Raw genomic sequence first — 23,700 nt, 5'->3', positions numbered from 1 at the left:
GTGCAGTGTCAAGTGATCCTCCTGCCTCAGCCCCCACAAGTAGATGGCACTACAGGCCTGCACCATCACGCCCAGCTAATTTTTGTATATTTTGTAGAGATGGGGTCTCTCCATGTTACCCAGGATGGTTTTGAACTCCTGAGCTTAGGGTGTCCCAGAGTGCTGGAATTATAGCCATGAGTCACCACTCCCAACTTTGTTCTTATTTTTAAGCACTGGTAAAAATCACTTGAGGATATATTCCTGGGAGTAGAATTGTTGGGTCAAAGAGTAGGGACATTTAATTCATTGTCAGTTATGCTTGCCAAAACGTTTTTACCAATTTATGTTACAGTGATACAAAAATACGTATTACCTTACATGCTTGCCAACACTATTATCAGTGTTTAAAACTTTGCCAGTCTGATTGGCAAAAACAGATTATGTCATTGCTTTTTTGATTTTTATTTAGTGAGGCTTGGCAAACATTGTTTATGGGAAAATATTCTGCTGCGGAGCTGCCCATTCTTGTCTCACTATTATTACTATTTTTTTTTTTTTTTTTTTTTGAGATAAAGTCTTGCTCTTTTGCTCAGGCCAGAGTTGCAGTGGTGTGATCTCGGCTCACTACAACCTCTGCCTCCTGGGTTCACACGATTCCCATGCCGAAGCCTCCTGAGTAGCTGGGAATTACAGGCGTGTGCCACCACACCCAGCTAAATTTTGCATTTTTTGTGGAACGGGGATTTCACCATGTTGACCACGCTGGTCTCAAACTCCAAACCTCAGGTGATCTGTCCACCTTGGCCTCCCAAAGTGCTGGGATTATAGGCGTGAGCCACTGTGCCTAGGGCCGGCCAGTATCTTACTATTTGAAAGGAAGTAATTATGTACATGCAGCCCACACCTCAAGGAAGTTACGCCCTCCTTGAGGGCAGAGCAGCTACCTACATAAATTACTGAACTCTTCTGCAAGGGAGAGTTATCTCTTTTCCCCCTTGGTTGATTTATTCAGTCATGTACAGTATTTGTATCATATAGACTGGTGATGTTAACCTTGATCATTTGGTTAAGGTGATAACTTTTGAAACTTTTTTTTTTTTTTTGAGACAGTCTTGCTCTGTTGCTCAGGCCTGGAGTACAATGGTGCAACATCAGCCTACTGCAACCTCCGCCTCCCGGGTTCAAGTGATTCTCCTGCTTCAGCCTCCCTAGTAGATGGGATTACAGGTGCGCACCACCACGCCTTGTTAATTTTTTGTATTTTTAGTAGAGACAGGGTTTCACCATGTTGGCCAGGCTGGTCTCAAACTTCTGACCTCAGGTGAACCACCTGCCCTGGCCTCCCAAAGTGGTGGGGTTACAGCATGAGCCACCACACCTGGCCTAAGTGTGCTCAAGTCTTAGTTAAGGTTTGTTTATTTCTATTTAAAGCAAAGATAGCTGAGATGTCACACTCTTCCCTTTCATGGTCTCCAGTGAGGTGCACGTGGTAACAGCATTTCACAGGAAGCACAGGGGACTGACTGACACGGCCCCACAAGGGGGCAGCATCTCTTCCCTCTGTGGCCCCCTTTACCCATTCCATCTCATGGTAGACACAAAAAAGATATTTATTGCAAGAAGGCCCTCTGTGTTTCACTGCATATGTTTATGTATTGGTTGCATTATTTTTGTAATTTTAAAAAAGGAAATGCAAAGTCATTTATAGCGAGGCCGGTTGGAACTGGGCACCCCAAGTGCAGATGCCATATGTTTCTTCTGCTTCACATGCTTCCCCCTGGAGAGAACCAGGCTGCCAGAGAGAGCCTGTGCCGTTCTCAGCAACAGAAACAGTTGCTAGAGGAAAGGTGTTAATTCCACACTTTGAGGACCAGGCTGGTCCAGATACCCACAGCTCCGCAAGCCTCACAGAGGCGGGAGATGGGGACCTCCTCTTGTTTTTTTGTGGGTTGATGGTAACCCAGACATAGACTTGATGCGGAAGCTGTGATTTCTTTTTCACAAGAGTAGTGAGAAGGAGCATTGACTCTTAATTCACACTTAAAAGGGAATACTTTTATTTTTAAAAATATAGTTTCAGGCCAAGTATGGTGGCTCATGTCTATAAGCCCAACAATTTGGGAGGCTGAGGTGGGCAGATAACCTGAGGTCAGTAGTTCAAGACCAGCCTGGCCAACAAAACCTCATCTCTACTAAAAATACAAAAATTAGCCAGGTGTAGTGATGGGCGCCTATAATCCCAGCTACTTGGGAGGCTGAGGCAGGAGAATCACTTGAACCCGGGAGGCAGAGATTGCAGTGAGCCAAGATGGCACCACTGCACTCCAACCTGGGCGACAAAGTGAGATTCTGTCTCAAGATAAAGTTATATATACATATACGCACAGACACACACATGTATGCACATATACATACATACACATATATATATACATATAGTTTCAGGATTTTACCTTCCCTTTACCTAGCAAGGAATAATGCATCTTACCTTGCCAGACAGTCACAGAAGGTACTGCCTTGTCTGCTGCCTGTGGATGGGTAAAATATGTTTTGTTTTGCTATTCAGATGAAGTCTCGCTCTGTCGCCCAGGCTGGAGTGCGGTGGCGCCATCTCGGCTCACTGCAACCTTCACCTCCCGGGTTCAAGTGATTCTCCTGCCTCAACCTCCCAAATAACTGGGACTACAGGTGCGTTCCACTACGCCCGGCTAATTTTTTGTCTTTTTAGTAGGATGGGGTTTCACCATGTTAGCCAGGATGGTCTCGAGCTTCTGGCCTTGTGATCCACCCACCTCAGCCTCTCAAAGTGCTGGGATTACAGGTGTGAGCCACTGGGCCTGTCCAAAATACTTTTAAAATGTTTTATTTTGGCCAGGTGCGGTGGCTAACCCCTGTAATCCCAGCACTTTGGGAGGCAGAGCCGGGCAGATCACCTGAGGTCGGAGATCAGCCTGACCAACATGGAGAAACCCCAACTCTACTAAAAATAGAAAATTAGCTGGGCATGGTGGCACATGCCTATAATCCTAGCTACTTGGGAGGCTGAGGTAGAAGAATCGCTTGAACCTGGGAGGCAGGGGTTGCGGTAAACCAGGATCATGCCATGGTACTCCAGCCGGGCCAACAAGAATGAAACAACATCTCAAAAAAATTTTTTTAATAGTCAAGAGTCTCCGCCAGGTGCGGTGGCTTACACCTGTAATCCCAGCACTTTGGGAGGCCGAGGCAGGCACATCACAAGGTCAAGAGATCAAGACCATCTTGGCCAACATGGTGAAACCCATCTCTACTAAAAACACAAAAATTAACTGGGTGTGGTGGTGGGCGCCTGTAGTCCCAGCTACTCTGGAGGCCGAGGCAAGAGAATGCTTGAACCTGGGAGGCGAAGGTTGCAGTGAGCCAAGATCACGCCACTGCACTCCAGCCTGGGCAACGTGCAAAACTCCCATCTAAAAAAAACCAGTCTCACTCTGTCACCCAGACTGCAGTGCAGTGGTGCAATCGTAGCTCACTGCAGCCTTGAACCGCTGGTCTTAAGCAATCCTCCCACCTTGGCCTCCCAGAACGCTGGGATTACAAGTGTTAGCCTGTAATTTACTGCCTGGTGGTAAAATACTTAATTGTGCTCTTCCCTCCTGCAGGCATGCTATGTTGCCCAGGCTATAATGCATTGGTGAGATCATAGCTCAATATAGCCTCTATCTGTCAGTCACAAGTGATCCTCCCATCTCAGCATCTAAGAGCAGCTGGGACTACAGGTATGCACCAATGCGTGAAGCTAATTTTTTTTAGACATGGGATCTCACTATGTTAATACCCAGGCTGGTCTTGAACTGCTGGACTCAAGCAATCCTCTCACCTTAGCTTCCCAAGGTGTTGGGATTATAGGTGTGAACACTGCACCCAGCCCCAGATTTTTGTTATTTAAATTTTGTTTTCAAGAAGTAAGTTTGAATCTGATACTCCCATATTTTAAAAATATCCATCAGGAGGGCAAGTTGGCTCACACCTGCAATCCTAAGTGCTCAGAAGGCTAAGGTGGGAGGATCACTTGAAGCCAGGAGTTTGGCATCATCCCAGTCAACTCCATCTCTAAAAGGATAAAATGAGAAAGTTGGGTGTGGTAGCATGCACGTGTAGTCCTAGCTGCTCTGGAAGCTGAGGTGGGAGAATCACCTGAGTCCAGGAGTTCGCGGCTACAGTGAGCTCTGCACCCGCCTGGGTGACAGGAGGACTTGTCCCTTAAAAAAAAAAAACTCCATCATGACAAAGGAGTTAAGCAACCAGAGGCTGGGCGTGGTGGCTTACACCTATAATTCTAGCACTTTGGGAGGCCAAAGCAGGTGGATCATGAGGTCAGGAGTTCTTCAAGACCAGCCTGGCCAATACGGTGAAACCCCATCTCGGCTGGGCGTGGTGGCCGACACCTGTAATCCAAGCACTTTGGAGGCCAAGGCGAGCGGATCACCTGAGGTCGGGAGTTCAAGACCAGCCTGACCAACATGGTGAAACCTCTTTATTAAAAATAATAATAATAAATAAACCCCATCTCTACTAAATACAGACGTCAGCTGGGTATGGTGGTGCACTTCTGTAATCCCAGTTACTCGGGAGGCTGGGGCAGGAGAATCGCTTGAACCTGGGAGGCAGAGTTTGCGGTGAGCTGAGATCGTGCCATTGCACTCCAACCTGGGCAACAAGAGCGAAACTCCGTCTCAAAAAAAAAAAACGACTGGGCTGCGTGGCTCACACCTGTAATCCCAACCCTTTGGGAGGCCGAGGTGGGCAAATCACGAGGTCAGGAGTTTGAGACCAGCCTGACCAACATGGTGAAACCCCTTCATGCCTGTAATCCCAGCACTTTGGGAGGCGGAGGTGAGTGGATAACCTGAGGTCAGGAGTTAGAGACCAGCTTGGCCAACATGGTGAAACCCCGTCTCTACTAAAAATATAAAAAATAGCCTCAGGAGGCTGAGGCAGGAGAATCACTTGAACCTGGAAGTTGGAGGTAGCAATGAGTCAGCTAATTTTTGTACTTCTTAGTAGAGATGGGGTTTTGTCATGTTGGCCAGCCTGATCTTGAACTCCTGACCTTAGATGATCCACCCGCCTCAGCCTCCGAAAGTGCTGAGATTACAGGTGTGACCACCTCGCCCGGCCCTAAAACACCGTCTCTTAAAAATAAAAGAATAAAATAATCAGCTGGGTGTGGTAGCAGCTGGGATGCTGGGACCACAAGGGCCTTGTTAAGGGCTGAGTGCAGTACCTGACACATACACACCCTCCCAGGAACAGCATGGAGAATAAACTTCAGTTGAGTGCTGGGGAAGTGTGCATGGTAACCCTCAGCAGTCACCTACCAAGTGACCACCTCTTTACAGGTTTACCAAATCCAAGTTCCAATGCCCCAGGCCTATTCTGGTCAGAGACACCCTGGTACTGTGCCGCAGTCCCGAGCTTTGAGTTCTGGCCTCAGTGAGTGAAGTCCCAGTCACCTTACACCTCCCCCTCATCCTTGTTCCCATCAACGCTAAGCCTGTGAAACCACCCTTAGGTCCACAAGCAGCACCACTCAAGGCTCCCTGAGCTGGGTGTGGTGGTGGGCGCCTGTAGTTCCAGCTACTCAGGAGGCTCAGGCAGGAAAATTTCTTCAACCTGGGAGGCAGACGTTGCAGTGAGCCGAGATGGAGCCATTGCACTCCAGCCTGGGTGGCACAGTGAGACACCACCTCCAGCATCTGTTCCAGAGATGGCTGTTCCCTCCCTTGTACCACGTGCAGTCAAGATGTGGGTCGCAGGCTCGGCACAGTGGCTCACACCTGTTATCCCAATACTTTGGGAGGCTGAGAAGGGAAGACTGCTTGAGCCCAGGAGTTAAAGTCAAGACCAGCCTGGGCAACACGGTAAAACCCCCTTTCTTTTTTTTTCTTTTGAGACGAGATGGCACCACTGCACTCCAGCCTGGGCAACAAGAGCAAGACGCCACCCCTCCCCCCGCCCAAAAAAAAAATTGCAGGTCACCTGTATCATGATGAAAATGGGGCTGTGTAGAGGCAGGGCTGTGCCAGAGGGGAAAACCTGGCTTAGATGCACTCCCTGAGAGGTGGAGACAGTGCAGCCTGTAGCCACCCAAATGCATCGGAGCCTGATGGAGACCCGGAGACGTCACGTTGATAGAGGCCAAAGTGGTTAAAGGACAGCCGCTGCGAGGAGCTGCTACCAGGAATTCTCTCCAATGAATTCCTCTTAGAAGAAACAGAAGAGGGGACGAGTTGAATTTTAACCAAAATGTTTGTAGCCTCTCAGATTTCAATGCCATGGGGTTTTAGAGAGCAGAGTTCAGGAATGAGGTGCCTCATTTATAGGGGGTGTCTGGGAGTCATCTTGCTCCTCCCATATCCCCTAACATTCTCAGCCATTATAAGTCACAGCTACCTTCCAGAGACGGCCTTCTCCCCACCATCATGCCCATTTCAGAACAACGAAGAACTAGAGAGTTTTTTCTTTTTAATTCAGAAAGAGAAAGGGAAGGAAATAAAAACGTTTGTTTAAATAACTATTGCAGAAAAGATCCGGCTGGATGCTGGGACCTACCTCTTAAAGATAGGTATTTATTTAATTTTTTGAGACAGAGTCTTGCTCTGTTGCCCAGGCTGGAGTGCAGTGACACGATCTTGGCTCACTGCAACCTTCACTGCCTGGGTTCAAGGGATTCTCATGCCTCAGCCTCCCGAGTAGGTGGAATTACAGGTGCACACCATGATGCCCGGCTAATTTTTGTATTTTTTGGTAGAGATGGGGTTTCGCCATGTTGACCAGGCTGGTCTTGAACACCTGATCTTAAGTGATCTGCTCACCTCGTCCTCCCTAAATGCTGGGATGACAGGTGTGAGCCACCGTGCCTGGCCAGATTCATGATTTAAAATAAAGGAACAAGAAATAAATTATTCTGCTCAATACTGTTTGGCATAATTGCATTGTTTTTCATATTTTCAACACTCAAAAACAGCCTCTTCAGGAAACACTGAGATGGGAGTGGCAAGACTGGTTGGGGCCTAGCTCTCCAAAACGGTGGGGTTGGGGGCGCCCCGAGAGGCATTCTACTGCCCTCCCATCACCCCCATTTTTACTCTTCCTACTTTCGGAATTGGGAAGGACCACATTCAAGCTAAGTTCCCAATATATTAACTTTCAGAGGTGCCCACTGCCCGTGCCACCCCTCCTCTAATCAAGTCCCCTGCCAGTCCCTGTTCCCCCAGCCAGCTGCAGGAACCCACCAAGGGCCAGGAGGCTGCCTGGTGGTGTCAACTAGGAAAAGGGGGAGCATCTGCGCCGTCACTGTTGGAAAGGGGGTTCTATTAGTGGTTTGGGAGCTTCACAGAAGCCCTTGCCCCCTCCTAAACTTCCCCAGCCTCGAAGGGCGAGAATTCACCAGCAGCCCAGCCAGGGACCTAAGCTGGGTTCAGCCATGCAAGCAGCTTCCAGGTGGAACCCCAGCCGCGAGCTTCCCAGTCCTTCTAGAGCAGGAGATGGAGAGCGGGGTAGAGGGAAATGACCTGCTGTGCACAAGTCTCCTTCTGCCTGGCCGGCTGCGGGCTGCGGGCTGCGGGCTGGGCCAGCTCAGGATTTGCAAAGAATCTGCGGGTCGGCCACCCCTGGCAGCTTCGGCTTAACCAAAACATGAGCCCTAGGCAAAGTCACCCCCAAGCGAGAGGCGATGGGTGAAGGAGGTGCATGCAGCGAGCAGCCGGGCCCATCACCAGCCTCCGTCCGCCATTCAGCCACCTCCCCAGAGCCGGCCAAAGATGGGAAAGGAGGGAGCCAGCAGGCAGGGTTTTTTTCCAGAGCAACAGGCAGGCTGGTGAGGAGGCCCCGGGCCCAGGGAGAGGCGCTGAGAAGGCTGCGGGTGAACAGGAGGGCTGAGGGCACACGTGAGTGAGAGCACCTTGCACTGGAGGGGACAGGGCTTCCTCGAGCCCTGCCCTGTCCCCTCCACCTGTCCGGAGTTCGGCCCGGGCGCACCCCACGCTGCAGGGGACGCCACTCCCGGCTTCCTGGAGACGCGAGAGACCCTGGGGGAGCGGCCGTCCCACAGTGCTGCCGAGGCGGGGCGGGGTAGGACGGCGGGTTCCGCGCCCTGGGCTCCGCCCCGACAGCGTTTCTTTGGTGGGTCTGCACGCGCCCATCCGGGCCGGCGGGGAAAGGGGCCAGGCGGCCACCGCTCTCCTGAGACCCGCAGCGACCGCGGAGGGCGCCCACTCTCTACCCGGACCGGCCAGCGACTGAGACGCTCCTTCGGCGGGGCCGGAAGGAAGTGCTTCGCCAAGGCCCACGCCATGCTCTCCTCTTCAGAAAGCGGGAAAGAAAACCCTAACCCAAAGAATAAGGAAGTGGGGACTGAGCGGCCGCCGGCCCGCCCCCGAAGGCCGTTGATTGGAGGAGGAGGGACCCAGCACCGGAAGTTCTCCTTGAGTCGCACGACTAGCTGGGAGAAACAGAAGCTCCGCCCGACTGCAGCGCTGATTGGTGCCAGGCCCGGCCGGTGGCCAGAGTCTCGTGATTGGCGGGGGACAGCAGACGCCCCCTGTACTGCAGCATGTTGGGTCCCGGGTCCCGGGTCCCGGGCCTGAGCGCGGGCGCCTGACGGTTGTGCCGGGAGGGGCACGGCGAGGCCCGGCTCAGTTACCCCGGTAGACCTCAATCTTGCTGGCCTTGGCCAGCATGTCGATGATGTGGGCCTCGAAGTCCGCGTCGTGTACGCCTGTCTTCCGGAACTCGCCTGCATACCGGTTGTTCTCCCAGTAGTGGTGCCAGTTGCCCCGGCTGTCGGCCCCGAACCCGTACACGTTCACCTGCGGGGAAGCGCGGTGCAGCGTCACCCCAGGCGAGGACCCAGAGGACGGCTGGGGTGGCCTCGGGATGACAGGGAGGACGGGGGAGACGGAGGCCCCGAGGAGATGCCGGACCTCCCGGGCCTGGCCTAAGGATATGGATTCACATGGGGACAGCCCCTTCCCTTTGCCTTCCTCTCCAGCCCTTGCTAATTCCTCCTTTCATTTTTTGAAATGGAGTGCTGTTGATCAGCACCATTGCAATGAAGCACTTGCTGGCAACGTGGGCATACTGGGCCTCAGCTCTGCTCTTGGTGGCATGGCAGCCCTGGCCACTGGTGCAACGGGTTCTCTGAACGACTGAGTTCTATTTTTACACGAAGTAGGCTTGGGGCTCAGAGCTGGTGGGGGCAGCCGTTCAGTTGGAATTCAACTACATACACTTTCCATTCTATTTATGTTCTTTTATTCCTTTTTCAAGACAGAGTCTTGCTCTGTCACCCAGGCTGAAGTACAATGGCACGATCTTGGCTCATTGCAACCTCCACCTCCTGGGTTCCAGTGATTCTCCTGCCTCAGCCTCCCGAGTAGCTGGGATTATAGGCATGCCCCACCACACCCGGCTAATTTTTTGTATTTTTAATAAAGAGGGGGTTCCCCCATGTTTGCCAGGCTGCTCTCGAACTTCTGACCTCAAGTGATCCACCCACCTCAGCCTCCCAGAGTGCTGGGATTACAGGTGTGAGCCACTGCACCCTGCCAATAATTTAACTTTTTAATGAAGTGATTTCGGTCTTAGTAAACTCATGACAGCAAAAAACATTTGGGAAAGGCAGATCTATGCTTTACAGCCTAGAGGTGGGGGAAACCAAGGCCACGTGGATTCTGCCTACAGAATCACATTCCTCTGGAAGCCTGCTAAGACTGGAGAAGGGCTGCACTCCTCTGTTCCATGGTTTCCCACTACCCCTGCCACAGGCCTACCCACCTCATCGCACACATGCAAGGCAAAGAAGAGCACCAGCATCCCTGTGGAAGGGTACCGCCCGTGATGCTCTGTCCATCTGTCATGGATATACTTGAAAAAGGCTGGGTTGTAGATCTGGACCTGGGAGAAGAGATGACAGGTACATGAGGGGTTTAGGGGCAGAGATTCAGGCTAGACTGAGCAGATTCTGCTTGTCTATGCCCGTCAGCAAACATGTGTCTGTGTCTCCTGGCTCCTGTGGCATCGGCTGGGGTCAGGCATCCCAGCACATGGGGACCCTGAGGTTCTGGAGGGGAAATGGAACACGCCTAAGCCAAAGGACCAGGCGCACGGGCTGGGCCAGCACTGTTTCCACTGAGGTGGGAAGTGAGGAGCTTACCTTTTCTTTATCCACCCGAAGGAAGGACTTCACTGGGGCGTAGGTGCTGTAAGCAGACAGAAAGATAACATTTCAGGCCAGGTACAGTGGCTCACGCCTACAATCCCAGCACTTTGGGAGGCCAAGGCAGGTGGATCACCTGAGGCCAGGAGTTCGAAGCCAGCCTGACCAACATGGTGAAACCCCATCTCTACTAAAAATACAAAAATTGGCCAGGTGTGGTGGTGCACAGCTGTTATCCCAGCTACTTGGGAGGCTGAGGTTTCAGTGAGCTGAGCTGGGAGGCAGAGGTTGCAGTGAGGCGAGATCACACCACTGCACTCCAGCCTGAGTGACAGAGTAAGACTCCATCTCAAAAAATAAAAGAAAGGTAACATTTCAGGTAGCCCCATGGGACCTAGGGATGCCCCTCCCCACCAGGTCTGAGTGACGTCAGCCCCACACCTTCCAGACTGCTCTGCTTCTGGACTGCTCTTCCCTGGCTAGTTCATCACTGCCATGCCTTGCTCCAGAGCCTCCAATGGCTCCCCATGGCATCCAAAATAAAACGGGATGTTTTAGGCAAGTGCTGGGGCCTTCCCTAGTCCAGCCCCAACCTTCCTCCCACAACTGTCTGCCATAAGCTCTCCATTAGAGCTGGCAATCATCTCAAATCCACCATGTCTCTGCTCTCACACCTGCCCTCGATCCACTACCCTCAGGCTTCACACAGACCCCACCTCTCTAGCCAGCCATGGCCCCCGTAACCTACATGCCCTTCTCTGAATGTCTATGGTACTTCAACTCTATTGCACTCATTTTAGCCCTCAGGTCTCCCAAACATGACATAATGAATATCCTAAAGTCAGGAAACTATAACTCATTACTTTTGTGTTTATAAAATACATGGTGACAATAACCAAAAGGTAGTAACAAACCAAGTGTCCACTGAAGGATAAACAGATACACAAAACACATATATCCCTACAATGGAAGCGTTTTCAGCCTTTAAAAAACACAGGAAATTCTGACACATGCTACAACATGGATGAACAAGAAGGACATTATGCTAAGTCAGTCAGACAAAAGGACAAATATAGTTATGATCTGACTTATATGAGGCATCAAGAATAGTTAAATCAAGCCGGGTACAGTGGCTCACATCTGTAACCCCAGTACTTTAGGAGGCCAAGGCGGGCAGATCATGAGGTCAAGAGATCAAGACCATCCTGGCCAATATGGTGAAACCCTGTCTACTAAAAACAGAAAAAATTAGCTGGGTGTGGTGGCACGTGTCTGTAGTCCCAGCTACTCAGGAAGCTGAGGCAGAAGAATCTCTTGAACCCAGGAGACGGAGTTTGCAGCAAGCCGAGATCGCCCCACCGCATTCCAGCCTGGCAACAGAGCGAGACTCTATCTCCAGAAAAAGAATAGTCAAATCAGGCCAGCCTGTAATCCCAGCACTTAGGGAGGCTGAGTTGGGCAGATCACTTGAGGTCAGGAGTTTGAGACCAGCCTGGCCAACATAGTGAAACCCCGTCTCTATTAAAAAAGAATGAACCCCATTCCTGTAATCTCAGCTACATGGGAGGCTGAAGCAGGAGAATCACTTGAACCCGGGAGGCAGAGGTTGCAGTGAGCCGGGATCATGCCACTGCACTCCAGCCTGGGCAACAGAGCGAGACTCGGTCTCAAAAATAAACAAAAAAAAAGAATAGTTAAATCATAGAGACACAAAGTAGAATAAGCTTACCCGGGACTGAGGGGAGGAAACAATGGAGAGTTAGTGTTTAATGTGTACAGTTTCCATTTGGGATAATGAAAATGTTCTGGAAATGGAGATGGCTATACAACAATGTCAATATACTTAATGTTATTGTGAGCTTTACATTTAAAAATAGTTAAAATGGTAAATTTTATATAGTGTTTATTTTACCACACAACAAAAATACATGGTGAGACAGAGTAAATTAATGGCTGCCTTGGGCTGGGGGTGGGAGGAGTGGGGGTGATGACTTAGGGACCCAGGGGTATCTAGATTTTTATCTTTAAAGACCCCTTAGACCATGAAAATGTTCCTTTTTTTTTGAGGCAGACCCTTGCTCTGTTGCCCAGGCTGCAGTGCAATGGTACAATCTCAGCTCACTGTAACCTCTGCCTCCCAGGTACAGGCGATCCAGTCCTCCCACCTCAGCTTCCAGAGTATAGAGGCATACCACCATATCTGGCTATTTTTTTTGTGTGTTTGTATTTTAGTAGAGACAGGGTTTCATCATGTTGGTCAAGATGGTCTTGATCTCCTGACCTTGTGATCCACCCGCCTCTGCTCCAAAAGTGTTGAAATTACAGGCTTGAGTCACCATGCCTGGCCAATTGTTTTTTTTTTTTTTTTTGAGACAGAGTCTCTGTCACCTGGCCTATAGTGCAGTGGTGCGATCTCGGCTCACGATCTCGGCTCACTGCAACTTCTGCCTCCTAGGTTCAAGTGAGTCTCCTTACCTTAGCCTCCCAAGTAGGGATTATAGGCACCCACCACCATACCCAGCTAATTTTTTTGTGTATTTAGTAGAGACGGGGTTTTACTATGTTGGCCAGGCTGCCCTTGAACTCCTGACCTCATGATCTGCCCGCCTCAGCCTCCCAAAGTGATGGGATTACAGGTGTGGGCCACTGCACCCGGCCATTTTTGTATTTTTTATAGAGCAGAGTTTCACCATGTTGCCGAGGGTGGTCTCGAACTCTTGGACTCAAGCAATCCACCCTCCTTGGCCTCCTAGAGTGCAGGGATTACCGGTATGAGCCACTGTGTCCAGAAGAACATGAAAATGTTTTAAAATTAATTGTGAGGCTGGGTGTGGTGGCTCATTCCCTGTAATCCCAGCACTTTGGGAAGTCAAGGCAGGCGGATCACCTTAGGTCAGAAGTTTGAGACCAGCCTGGCCAACATGGCAAAACCCCTTCTCTACTAAAAATGCAAAAATTAGCCGGATCCGTGGTGACACGCACCTGTAATCCCAGCTACTCGGGAGGCCGAGGCAGGAGAATCGCTTGAACCTGGGAGGCAGAGGTTACAGCGGGCCGAGATTGTGCCACTGCACTCCAGTCTAGGCAACAGAGTGAGACTCCATCTCAAAAACAAAACAAAAACAATTAATTGTGGGCCAGGTGTGGTGACTCACACCTATAATCTTAACACTTTGGGAAGCCGAGGCAGGTGGATCACTTGATGTCAGGAGTTTGAGACCAGACTTGCCAACATGGTGAAACCCTGTCTCCACTTAAAATACAAAAATTAGCCAGGTGTGGTGGCATATGTCAGTAATCCCAGCTACTTAGGAGACTGAAGCACAAGAATCACTTAAACCCAGGAGGCAGAGGTTGCAGTGAGCCAATATTCCCCCACTGCACTCCAGCCTGGGCGATACAGTGAGACTCCATCTCAAAAACATAATAAAATTTTTAAAAAATAAAATTAATTGTGGTCGTGGTTATACAACTCTGAATATATGAGAAGTTACTAGATTATATACATTAAATAGGTGAGATATATGGGATGTGAATCATATCTTGATAAAACTGCTAAAAAATATACTTGGCGAACTAGATTTCCCATCGTTCCCAGCTATGATGGGATAACTGCCCCCAAAGAAAGTCCTCAGAAGGCAGAGCTCCCTCATTTGGGAGCCATCACCCAAAAAGGAGACCAAAACCAGATGGTCCTTTCTCATCTTTCCACCATCAGTATGCTAGGTGTCACCACGCAGGAAGTGACACAGAGCAAGCTGTGCCTTCAGCTCACCCACCATCTTAGGCCCTCCCTTCTCACCAGCCCCTCTTGGCCAAAATGTTCAATGAAAGGAATTCTACAATCTGGACCCCAGGAAGACTCTGCCCAAGGTGTTCCTGTCACCCATATTCTACCAGGGCCAGCAAGAGGCTCACAATCGGATCTGCCCTGTGGACAGGGCGCTGGCGATCCACAGAAGGTCCAGGGCCTTGAAGGGCACCAGCACGAAGCTGACGTTCGCAGGCAGGTTCTTGGCACTCTCAGGGTACATGAAATGGTGGGTGGTTCGGCTGCCAACATCCTGCTCAAAGCCCACGGTTGGTGCCTGATTCATCCTGCAGGGACAAGAGGGTGACATGAGAATCAACTGCCATGGAAACTGGTACAAGATTCTTAGAGGACAGTTTGAGGCCATCCATCAAAAATGCAAATGGTGTATACTCCAACCCAGCAATTCCATTGCTAGAAATCTATCCTATAAAAATGGCTGCATAGGTGTGCAAAGATGCATATGAGGATATTCACTGCAGAATTATTTACAATAGTAACAACAGAATCAATCAAACAGGCCAGGCATGGTGGTTCATGCCTGTCATCTCAGGACTTGGAGAGGCTAAGGTGCGCAGACTGCTTGAGGCCAGGAGTTTGAGACCAACCTGGGCCAACATGGTGAAATCCCATCTCTACTTAAAAAAAAAAAAAAATACAAAATTAGCTGGGTGTGGCAGCACGCACCCGTAATCCCAGCTACTTGGGAGGCTGAGGCAGGAGACTGGCTTGAACCTGGGAGGCAGAGGTTGCAGTGAGCCAAGATCACACCATCAAGCTCCAGCCTGGGTGACAGAGCAAGGCTTTGTCTCAAAAAATATAAAAATAAAAGCAATAGTTACTCTCAGAATAAGACTGGGGGCTTAACGCATTTTTATTATATACGTTTTTATTTATTATTATTGTTGAGACATGGTCTCACTCTGTCGCCCAGGCTGGAGTACGGTGGTGCTATGTCGGCTCACTGCAACCTCCGCCTCTGCCTCCTGGGTTCAAGCGATTCTCCTGCCTCAGTCTCCTGAATAGCTGGGACTACAAGCATGTGCCAGCACGCCCAGCTAATTTTTGTATTTTTAGTAGAGACGTGGTTTCACTATGTTGGTCATGCTGGTCTCGAACTCCTGGCCTGAAGCAATTTGCCCACCTCAGCCTCGCAAAGTTCTGGAATTACAGGCATAAGCCACTGAGCCTAGACAATTTTTGTTTGTTTATTTTTACATCTCATCTGTCACCCAGGCTGGAGTGCAGTGGCATCATCATGGCTCACTGCACACTTCACCTCCTGGGCTCAATCGATCCTCCAGCTTTAGCCTCCCGAGAAGCTGGGACCACAGGTGTGCATCACCACAATGTATTTTGTTCTCTGTTTTGTAGAGAAGAGGGTCTCACTATGTTGTCCAGGCTGGTCTCAATCTCCTGAACTCAAGCAATCCTCCTGTCTCAGCTTCCTGAGTAGCCAGGACTACAGGCAGATGCCACTATGCCTGGCCTACTTTTATAATTTTTTAAAGAAATAACTTTTAAAGAACAGCCTTCCACAGCTTCCACTGACCTGGCTATTCTGCCAGGTTTCTATAAGACGGTGAAAGCAAGATAGGAAGGTCAAGCCTCCCCTCAGCCCCTGGGCTGGATGGAAGCCTCACTCCTGCCACCACCCACCACCCTGTTCCTATCTGCCGCTTTAAGACCCTGTGGGCCGGGCGCGGTGGCTCACGCCTGTAATCCCAGCACTTTGGGAGGCCGAGGCGGGTGGATCACGAGGTCAAGAGATCGAGACCATCCCGGTCAACATGGTGAAACCCCGTCTCTACTAAAAATACAAAAAATTAGCTGGGCATGGTGGTGCGTGCCTGTAATCCCAGCTACCCAGGAGGCTGAGGCAGGAGAATTGCCTGAACCCAGGAGGCGGAGGTTGCGGTGAGCCGAGATCGCGCCATTGCACTCCAGCCTGGGTAACAAGAGCGAAACTCCGTCTCAAAAAAAAAAAAAAAAAAAAAAAAAAAAAAAAAGACCCTGTGGGTCCTTCTACTCCAAGGCCAAGAGAAATGCCCCAAGTTCTGATGGTGTCTGCTGCTGGTGTCTCACTCGTGATGTGCAATGTCCCCTCTCTCCTGCTGCTGTCTAGAGAGAGGGGACATTGCTGTGGCTCCTGTCTGGAAACCCTCTCCATGGGTATAATAAGCCAAGAAGCCCTCTACTTCCTTTCAATTTGTGTAAAATACAGGACAAGTAAAACCAAAGTTCCCCTTTTTAATAAGCATCTTATATAACAGGTGAACCAGGCTTAAACACAAACCCGTTGGTCTTTTTTTTTTTCTGCTATGACTGTTCATGAGGATATTCCTGTCTCGCCTGGACCACCTTGTGGAATCATGACTACCAAGGCAGGGTGACTGTAACCTGGCCCTCCACTAGGAACACAAGGACCCGGGGAGGAAGGGAGGGCAGTCTCTAGGTGGCTCTCCCAACTTTTTATGCCAGTTCTGTAAAACCAGCACAAACATTCCCTGTCCTTACAGTGGCTGGCACCAGCTGGCTGGGCTGGGTGAGGACTTGCTGTGTTGCAGGGGCACCCACGCTGTCTTCATCAGGGATGGAACTGGGGAGGACCATGTGCTGTGCTGTCCAGGATCCCTTCGCCCCACTGGTCCCACAGTTGTACCTCCTACCTCCCATTTTCCCTTCCCTTGAGGGTCTGGAGGCGGCTTTGGGATGGGAGCCCTCAAAGCCAAGAGAGTGTCTGGGTCTTAACCACTTCTCTTCTATTTGGCTTCAAGCAGATGCCCAGAATTCCCTCCAGAGAAACTAACATGTTCTGTCTCCAGAACAAGGATCTAGTTCCTGCCTCCCTCTTCCAAATTCACGTTTTTCAGTGAACTGCCCCTTTGAACCTGGTCTTTAGGGTTCAGAGATCCTATATCTTAGAAGAGCTGAGAAGTATTTTTCCCACCCATGAATAATTCCTAACAGCTTGTGGGCTGCTAAACTCCCACGCAGGCACTGGTGTCCTAGGGTCACACTGACACAGTCTGGATCTGCCTACTGCCAAGCACCCTGGGACCTGTGAGGAACAGAGCAGTTGGAGAGGAAGCCTTACAGGGGATGTCAGAGCCAGAAGTATGTCTCAGCTGCTTCGGGTATGGCAGGGGTAAGCAGGAGGTGGAGGAACTGGGCTGGTGACACTCAGGCTGGCTGGGATCTGGGCGGGACAGGAGCTAGGATCAAGGTGTACTCTTCCTCTTTTTTAAAAAACTAGAGATGGGGTTTTGCCATATTGCCCGAGCTGGTTTCAAACTCCTGGGCTCAATCAATCATCTCGCCTCAACCTCCCAAAGTGCTGGGAGTACAGGCATGAGCCACCATGCCCGGCCAAGATGTATACTTGAGAAGACCTAAGTGACAAACTTCATCTCATCAGAGATGGCGAGGCTAAGAGATCCTGCAGTGCACCGGGCTGCAGCTGGCCCCAACTGGCTTCTCAAGACCCACCGTCCACATTCTCCACTGACTTGGCAGCCCGAGATATCATGAAGTCCCCATGGGACCTGTCAGCCAGGCTCACCCTGCCTTCTGCGTGCATGAGTGGCCATGCTACATACAGAGCCTGCCCCTCCTCCCTCGCTTCCCCTGTGTCTGGCCAGACACCAGCTTCCAAACATCTGGGAATTAAAGGAGCAAGAGGTCCCAAAAAATGTTTCACAGCCTCCACGGGAAAGGAAAGGAACACAGTACTGTTGCCGGGTGCGGTGGCTCAACCCTGTAATCCCAGTACTTTGGGAGGCTGAGGCGGGTGGATCACGAGGTCAAGAGATCAAGACCATCCTGGTCAACATGGTGAAACCCCATCTCTACTAAAAAAAAAAGGTACAAAACATTAGCTGGGCATGGTGGCGAATGCCTGTAATCCCAGCTACTCAGGGGGTTGAGGCAGGAGAACTGCCTGAACCCAGGAGGCGGAGGTTGCGGTGAGCCAAGATCGTGCCATTGGACTCCAGCCTGGGTAACAAGAGCGAAACTCCATCTCAAAAAAAAAAAAAAAAAAAAAGGAACACAGCACTGTAACAGGGACAAAGTTTCGTTTCAAGGCTCTGATTCATCCTGGAGAAGCCGCCACACCCTGGAAAGAGGCCAGAGTAGGATGGCGAGGATGAGCTGCATCTCTGGAACTCAGGGACACAGCATTCTAGAAATCTATCTGTCCTTGGCTGCCTCCAGCAGCCAAAGAAGTACTCAGGGACAGGGGCACAAGCAGGGTGTGTGCTCCCTGGCTAGGACCTCGTGTTGGCTGCCTAGTCCCCTTCACTTCTGCATGTATCTGTAATGCACCTACTGTCTAGCAGGCACTGTTCTTGGAGTTGCGGATGGATCTTCTGGCCAACTAAGGCAGTACCAACTCAACTGGACTTGGAGTGGTCCACAGGGCTCAGAGGACAAATAGGAGGAGGAGGAGGGGGTGGCAAGGTGGGCGGGGCACAGGTGGGTCAGGCCATCATCTTGCTGTAATTCAGCTCAGCCCTCCAGTGAGTCTTTTGTCGGTCTTGCTTCCAGAAACACTAGTTCCAAACCTGGATATGCCTACAATTGAGGTCACCCCCACTGCCATCTGTTGTTTTTGTTTTTGAGATAGGGTCTTGCTCTGTTGCCCAGGCTGGAGTACAGTGGTGCCATCATAGCTCACCACAGTTTCAAACTCTTGGGCTCAAATGATCCACCTGTCTTAGCCTCTCGAGTATCTAGGACTACAGGCTCACACCAGCAAGCCCAGCTTATCGACTGCCATCTGGTTCATTATACATACCAGCAGACAGCCAATTACTACCTGGGTCACCCCTTGCAGAAAGTGATTCTGGGGTCCACTCTATACACCCCCCTTCCTCACCTGGCCCTGTGAGGAAGCATCTATAAATTGCTTCTCTCCTCTCCTCAGCAGACAACCAATTACTACCTGGGTCACCCCTTCCAGAAAGTGATTCTGGGGTCTGTGAGGAAGCATCTATAAATTTCTCCTCCCCTCTCCCTCTCTCTTTCCCCCTCTCTTCCCCCTCCTCCTTCTTCTGTCTCTCTCTTTCACTCTCTCTCCCTCTCCCCCTCCCCTCTTTCTCTCTCTCTCTCCTTCTTTCTTACAGATGGAATTTCTCTCTTGTTGCCCAGGCTGAAGTGCAATGGCATGATCTCAGCTCACTATAACCTCTACCTCCTGGGTTCAAGTGATTCTCCTGCCTCAGCCTCCCAAGTAGCTGGGATTAATAGCACGTACCACCATGCACAGGTAATTTTTGTATTTTTTGTAGAGACAGGGTTTCACCATGTTGGCCAGTCCAGTCTCAAACTCCTGACCTCAGATGATCCACCTGCCTCGGCCTCCCAAAGTGCTGGGATTACAGGTATAAGGCACCGTGCCCAGCCTTATAAATTTCTTTCTGACAGTACTGGCAAGGCGACTTAGAGCCAGTCCTTTTGGGCCTGAATCCAGGCTTCCACCTAGGAGCTTCCTGACCATCACTGAGGTGCCTGCCAAGTGAAAGCTCAAACTTGATGCAGGTGCTTCAGGCACCTGAGAGCACTGTTCTGGGCTTTCCGAGTTCCCAGGGCTGCACTGAAGTGACAGATGCCTCAATCCCCAACCTGGCCATGGTCTCTGGGGAGGGGAGTGGCTCCTCTAAGACCAGCTCCCATCCCATCTCTCTCCCATTGGGGTATCCGCAGTTGGAGGATACGGACACCCTTAGGTTGCTCGGAGTCCTGGACAGGGTCTGGTCCATTCTGCTTACCCTCCCACATGCACAATTTCCCAACGTGAGGAAGGTCTAACATGGAATGCTGAATGCCTCCGAGATATAGTGCTGCCTTCGTGTTGCTATGGAGACAGGAACAGTTTCTAAGACAAAGCCCTCCCTTCCGCCTCCTGGGAAACCTGGTCTTTCTGCAATGCTCATCCTAAGAGATGCGTAAAAACTGGGCATTGGCAGGAGCCCTGTTCTTCAGGCTCCTCCTCTACCAAGGAGTCGGGTGGAAGGATCCCCACTGTGGCATTTCTTCTGCCCAGCCAAGTCAAGGGGGGACGTCAGAAAACACAGGCTCTGGAGCAGAGCGAGCAGCCTATGTTCAGGTCACGAGCCTGCCCTCTATTCCCTGTACACACCCAGGCCTTCACTGCAGAGTCTGGGTCAGGACTGAAGCTCCTCCCAACCCTTCTCCCTTCCTCATGGCTGGGCATAGAGGTCTTGGGAATGAATGAGCCCCAGAGAAAATACCAAACAGCTCCTTTCAGTGCCCAGAACATCTGCCTTCCTTGTGTCTGCCAGAGGGAATCCCTGCTGCTATGAAGCAGGATGCTAGCTGCACTTGGGGCCCTCATTCCTTGGCCAGCTACTGCGAGGACGAGGAGGATAGGGCTGGTTTCTGATGGGAATTTTTGTTTTTGAGACAGAGACTCAGTCTATTGCCCAGGCTGGAGTGCACTTGTGCAATCATAGCTCACTGTAGCCTCAAACTCCTGGGTTTAAGCACTCCTCCCACCTCAGCCTCTCAAAGTGCTGGAATTACAAGCATGAGCCACCCTGCTTGGCCTCTGGTGGGATTTTTCACCGAACGTCAGCCAGATATCTAATGTCGGCTCTTTCCAAAGGAATTCAGAGCCTTGGAAAGAGAGTGCAGGCCTCCAGCAAAGCTTAGACTGGGGATTCTGCCTCCCTACCCACCCCAAAAGGGCAAAGGAAAGAGCTGCAAGCCTGCCATGGAAGGCTCTGGGAGGCAGGGCCCCACAGCACCCTGGTAGCTGGCAGCGTGCACCCTGCCAGACAAGGCAGAGGAGGCAGTCACCCTCCCAGAGGCCTGTCGTGGGCCCACCCTCAGGCTCTGCAGGGTCTCACCTCATGATGAAGTTGTGCCCGTCTATGTCCTGCCCGTAGCCAGAGCCCCGCAGGTTGCCTGAGTTCCCCACCACAGCACATCGCCGGCACTGGTGGGGGTCCCGGAAGCGGTAGGGGTTCTCGCCAGGCACTATTTGGAACAGCTTCTCCAGCACCTCATTGGTATTGTGTGACTTGAACTGAGGCTGCAGCATCTGTGGAAGGGAGGGGAAGGCGGGAAAGGAGGAAGGTGTGAGGCATGTGAGTAGGGATGGGCTCTGGCCTCCCCTCCTCTGCCCTCACTCTCCAGTGTCTGGGCACAGGCCTCTTTATCCAGGGCTTTGCGAGGGAACAGGGATTCTTTCCTCTGGTCAGTGAGAGTCCCTCCCTCTCTCAATGACAGCAAAGTCCCTAGTTGTGAGTCTCAGCGTCCGGAGATTGGGTGCCCTGCTAGTCATGGGAGGCACTGGAGGGGGCTCAGGGGACAAGGTGCCCTCCACACATTTTCTGGAGACCTGCAGGCCTAGGCCACAGAGGAGAACAGCCTCCTTCACAGGCTCCTTCCCAGTCAGCCTACAGGGGGCATTCCAGGCACTCAGGCTGAGGACTGCAGTTACAGAAGCTACCTCCAGGGGACAATCCAGCCAACTCCCTGAGTTTCCAGGGCAGGGCAGAGAAGCTGATAAATTCTTTCAGAGCCAGAACGGGTGGAATAAAACTGGTGTCTCCTCCTACCAGTGAGACCTGTACCAACCAGCTGATGGTCAAAGATCATGAAACAAGGCAGCGCCAACCAGACACTTACAGGCCAGCAGGTGCCGCACAGGAGTGATGTGGCAGGTGAGGTCCACAGCCAACAGATCTGAGCCCCGGCAAAGAGGGGCAACTTTAGCCAACTGCTGCCACGTGGGATCATCAGCCCAGAAGGGCCAAATTTTCCCATTTTTCAAGAGACACTGAAAATGAGGATTTCATGAAATAAGAAAAATAAAATCCTGATTTATTTTTTTTTTTTTTGAGACAGAGTCTCACACTGTTGCCCAGGCTGGAGTGCAGTGGCGCAATCTCAGCTCACTGCAAACTCCGCCTCCCAGGTTCAAGCCATTCTGCCTCAACCTCCCAAGTAGCTAGGATTAAAGGCACCTGCCACCATGCCCAGCAAATTTTTTGCATTTTTAGTAGAGATGGGGTTTCACTATGTTGGCCAGGCTGGTCTCAAACTCCTGACCTCATGATCCACGTGCCTCAGCTTCACAAAGTGTGATTTTATTTATTTATTTACTTATTTTTGAGACAGAGTTTCGCTCTTGTTGCCCAGGCTGGAGTGCAGTGGTGGGATCTTGGCTCACCACAACCTCTGCCTCCCAGGTTCAAGCAATTCTACAGCCTCAGCCTCCCAAGTAGCTGGGATTACAGGCATACGCCATCATGCATGGCTAATTTTGTATTTTTAGTAGATACGGGTTTTCTCCATGTTGGTCAGGCTGGTCTCAAACTCTTGACCTCAAGTGATCCGCCCATCTTGGCCTCCCAAAGTGCTGGGATTACAGGCATGAGCCACTGTGCCCGGTTGAAATCCTGATTTCTAAATGTTGATAAGTAATGCAAATATTTTAAAAACAATGAATGAGCTGCACTTGGCCCATGGGCCACAAATTGGTAATGTCAATTAAAATGCTCTGTGAGGGCCATGTGCTGTGGCTCATGCCTGTAATCCCAGCACTTTGGGAGGCTGAGACAGGTGGATCACCTGAGGTCAGGAGTTCGAGACCAGCCTGGCCAACATGGTGAAACTTTGTCTCTAGTGAAAATACAAAAAGGCCAGGCGTGGTGGTTCACGTCTGTAATCCAAGCACTTTGAAGGCCAAGGCAGGCGGATCATCTGAGGTCGGGAGTTCAAGACCAGCCTGACCAACATGATGAAACCCTGTCTTTATAAAAAAAATTTTAAAAATTAAAAAAAAAAAAGTAAAAATACAATAAATAGCCAGGCGTGGTGGCGGGCACCTGTAATCCTAGCTGCTTGGGAGGCTTAAGCAGGAGAGTCACTTCAGCTCAGGAGGTGGAGGTTGCAGTGAGCTAAGATCGAGCCACTGCACTACAGCCTGGGCAACAAGAGATTCCATCTCAAAAAAAAAAAAATGTTCTGTGGCCAGGCGAGGTGGCTCACGCCTGTAACCCCAGCACTTTGGGAGGCTGGGGCGGGTGGATCACTTGAGGCCACGAGTTCAAAACCAGCCTGGCCAACACAGCAAAACCCAGTCTCTACTAAAAGCACAAAAACTAGCCAGGCATGGTAGCACATGCCTGTAATCCCAGCTATTCAGGAGGCTGAGGCATGAGAATCACTTGAACCAAGAGATGGAGGTGGCAGTGAGCCAAGATCTTTGTATTCCAGTCTGAGCAAAAGAGCAAACCTCCATCTCAGAAAAAAAAAAGGAGGCTGAAGCAGGAGAATCGCTTGAACCTAGGAGGTGGAGGTTGCAGTGAGCCAAGATCATGCCACTGCACTCCAGCCTAGATGACAGATGACACCACCTCAAAAAAAAAAAAAAAAAAAAAAGAAAGAAAATGTTCTGTGGGCCAGTCATAGTGGCTCATATCTACAATCCTAGTGTTTTGAGAGGCTACACTGAACTATTATTATACTACCCCACACCAGCAGGGATGATAGAGCAAGACCCTGTATCTAAAAAACATAAAAATAGGCTGGGTGCAGTGGCTCACGCTTGTAATCCCAGCACTTATGAAGGCCAAGGCAGGTGGATCACTTGAGGTCAGGAGTTTGAGACCAGCCTGGCCAACATGGTGAAATCCTGTCTCTACTAAAAATACAAAAATCAACTGGGCGTGGT

General features: G+C 50.7%; 1 protein-coding gene across 4 annotated transcripts in view; it reads right to left on the bottom strand.

The window, feature by feature from the left end:
• Positions 1–6,939: 6,939 nt before the first annotated feature.
• The window catches only part of ST3GAL2 (ST3 beta-galactoside alpha-2,3-sialyltransferase 2), a 57,712-nt gene continuing 40,951 nt past the window's right edge, over positions 6,940–23,700 (bottom strand). For 3 of the 4 annotated variants that reach the window (XM_032283851.1, XM_032283852.1, XM_032283853.1), the window contains exons 3-7: positions 20,867–21,060; positions 14,102–14,281; positions 10,181–10,226; positions 9,802–9,921; positions 6,940–8,834 (exon numbers count right to left, since the gene is read on the bottom strand). In XM_032283851.1, the coding sequence (XP_032139742.1) occupies positions 8,661–8,834; positions 9,802–9,921; positions 10,181–10,226; positions 14,102–14,281; positions 20,867–21,060 (714 nt within the window). In that variant the 3' untranslated portion in view covers positions 6,940–8,660. The remainder of the gene's footprint in view (positions 8,835–9,801; positions 9,922–10,180; positions 10,227–14,101; positions 14,282–20,866; positions 21,061–23,700) is intronic. The other variant, XM_032283854.1, reaches the window with a different exon arrangement.

Source organism: Sapajus apella, unplaced genomic scaffold, assembly GCF_009761245.1.
Source record: "Sapajus apella isolate SASKATOON/1434 unplaced genomic scaffold, GSC_monkey_1.0 scaffold15, whole genome shotgun sequence".
In the NCBI taxonomy this organism is placed as follows: Eukaryota; Metazoa; Chordata; class Mammalia; order Primates; family Cebidae; genus Sapajus; species Sapajus apella.
The sequence above is the reverse complement of the archived record's forward strand: the minus strand, read 5'-3'. Positions and strand labels throughout refer to the sequence as shown.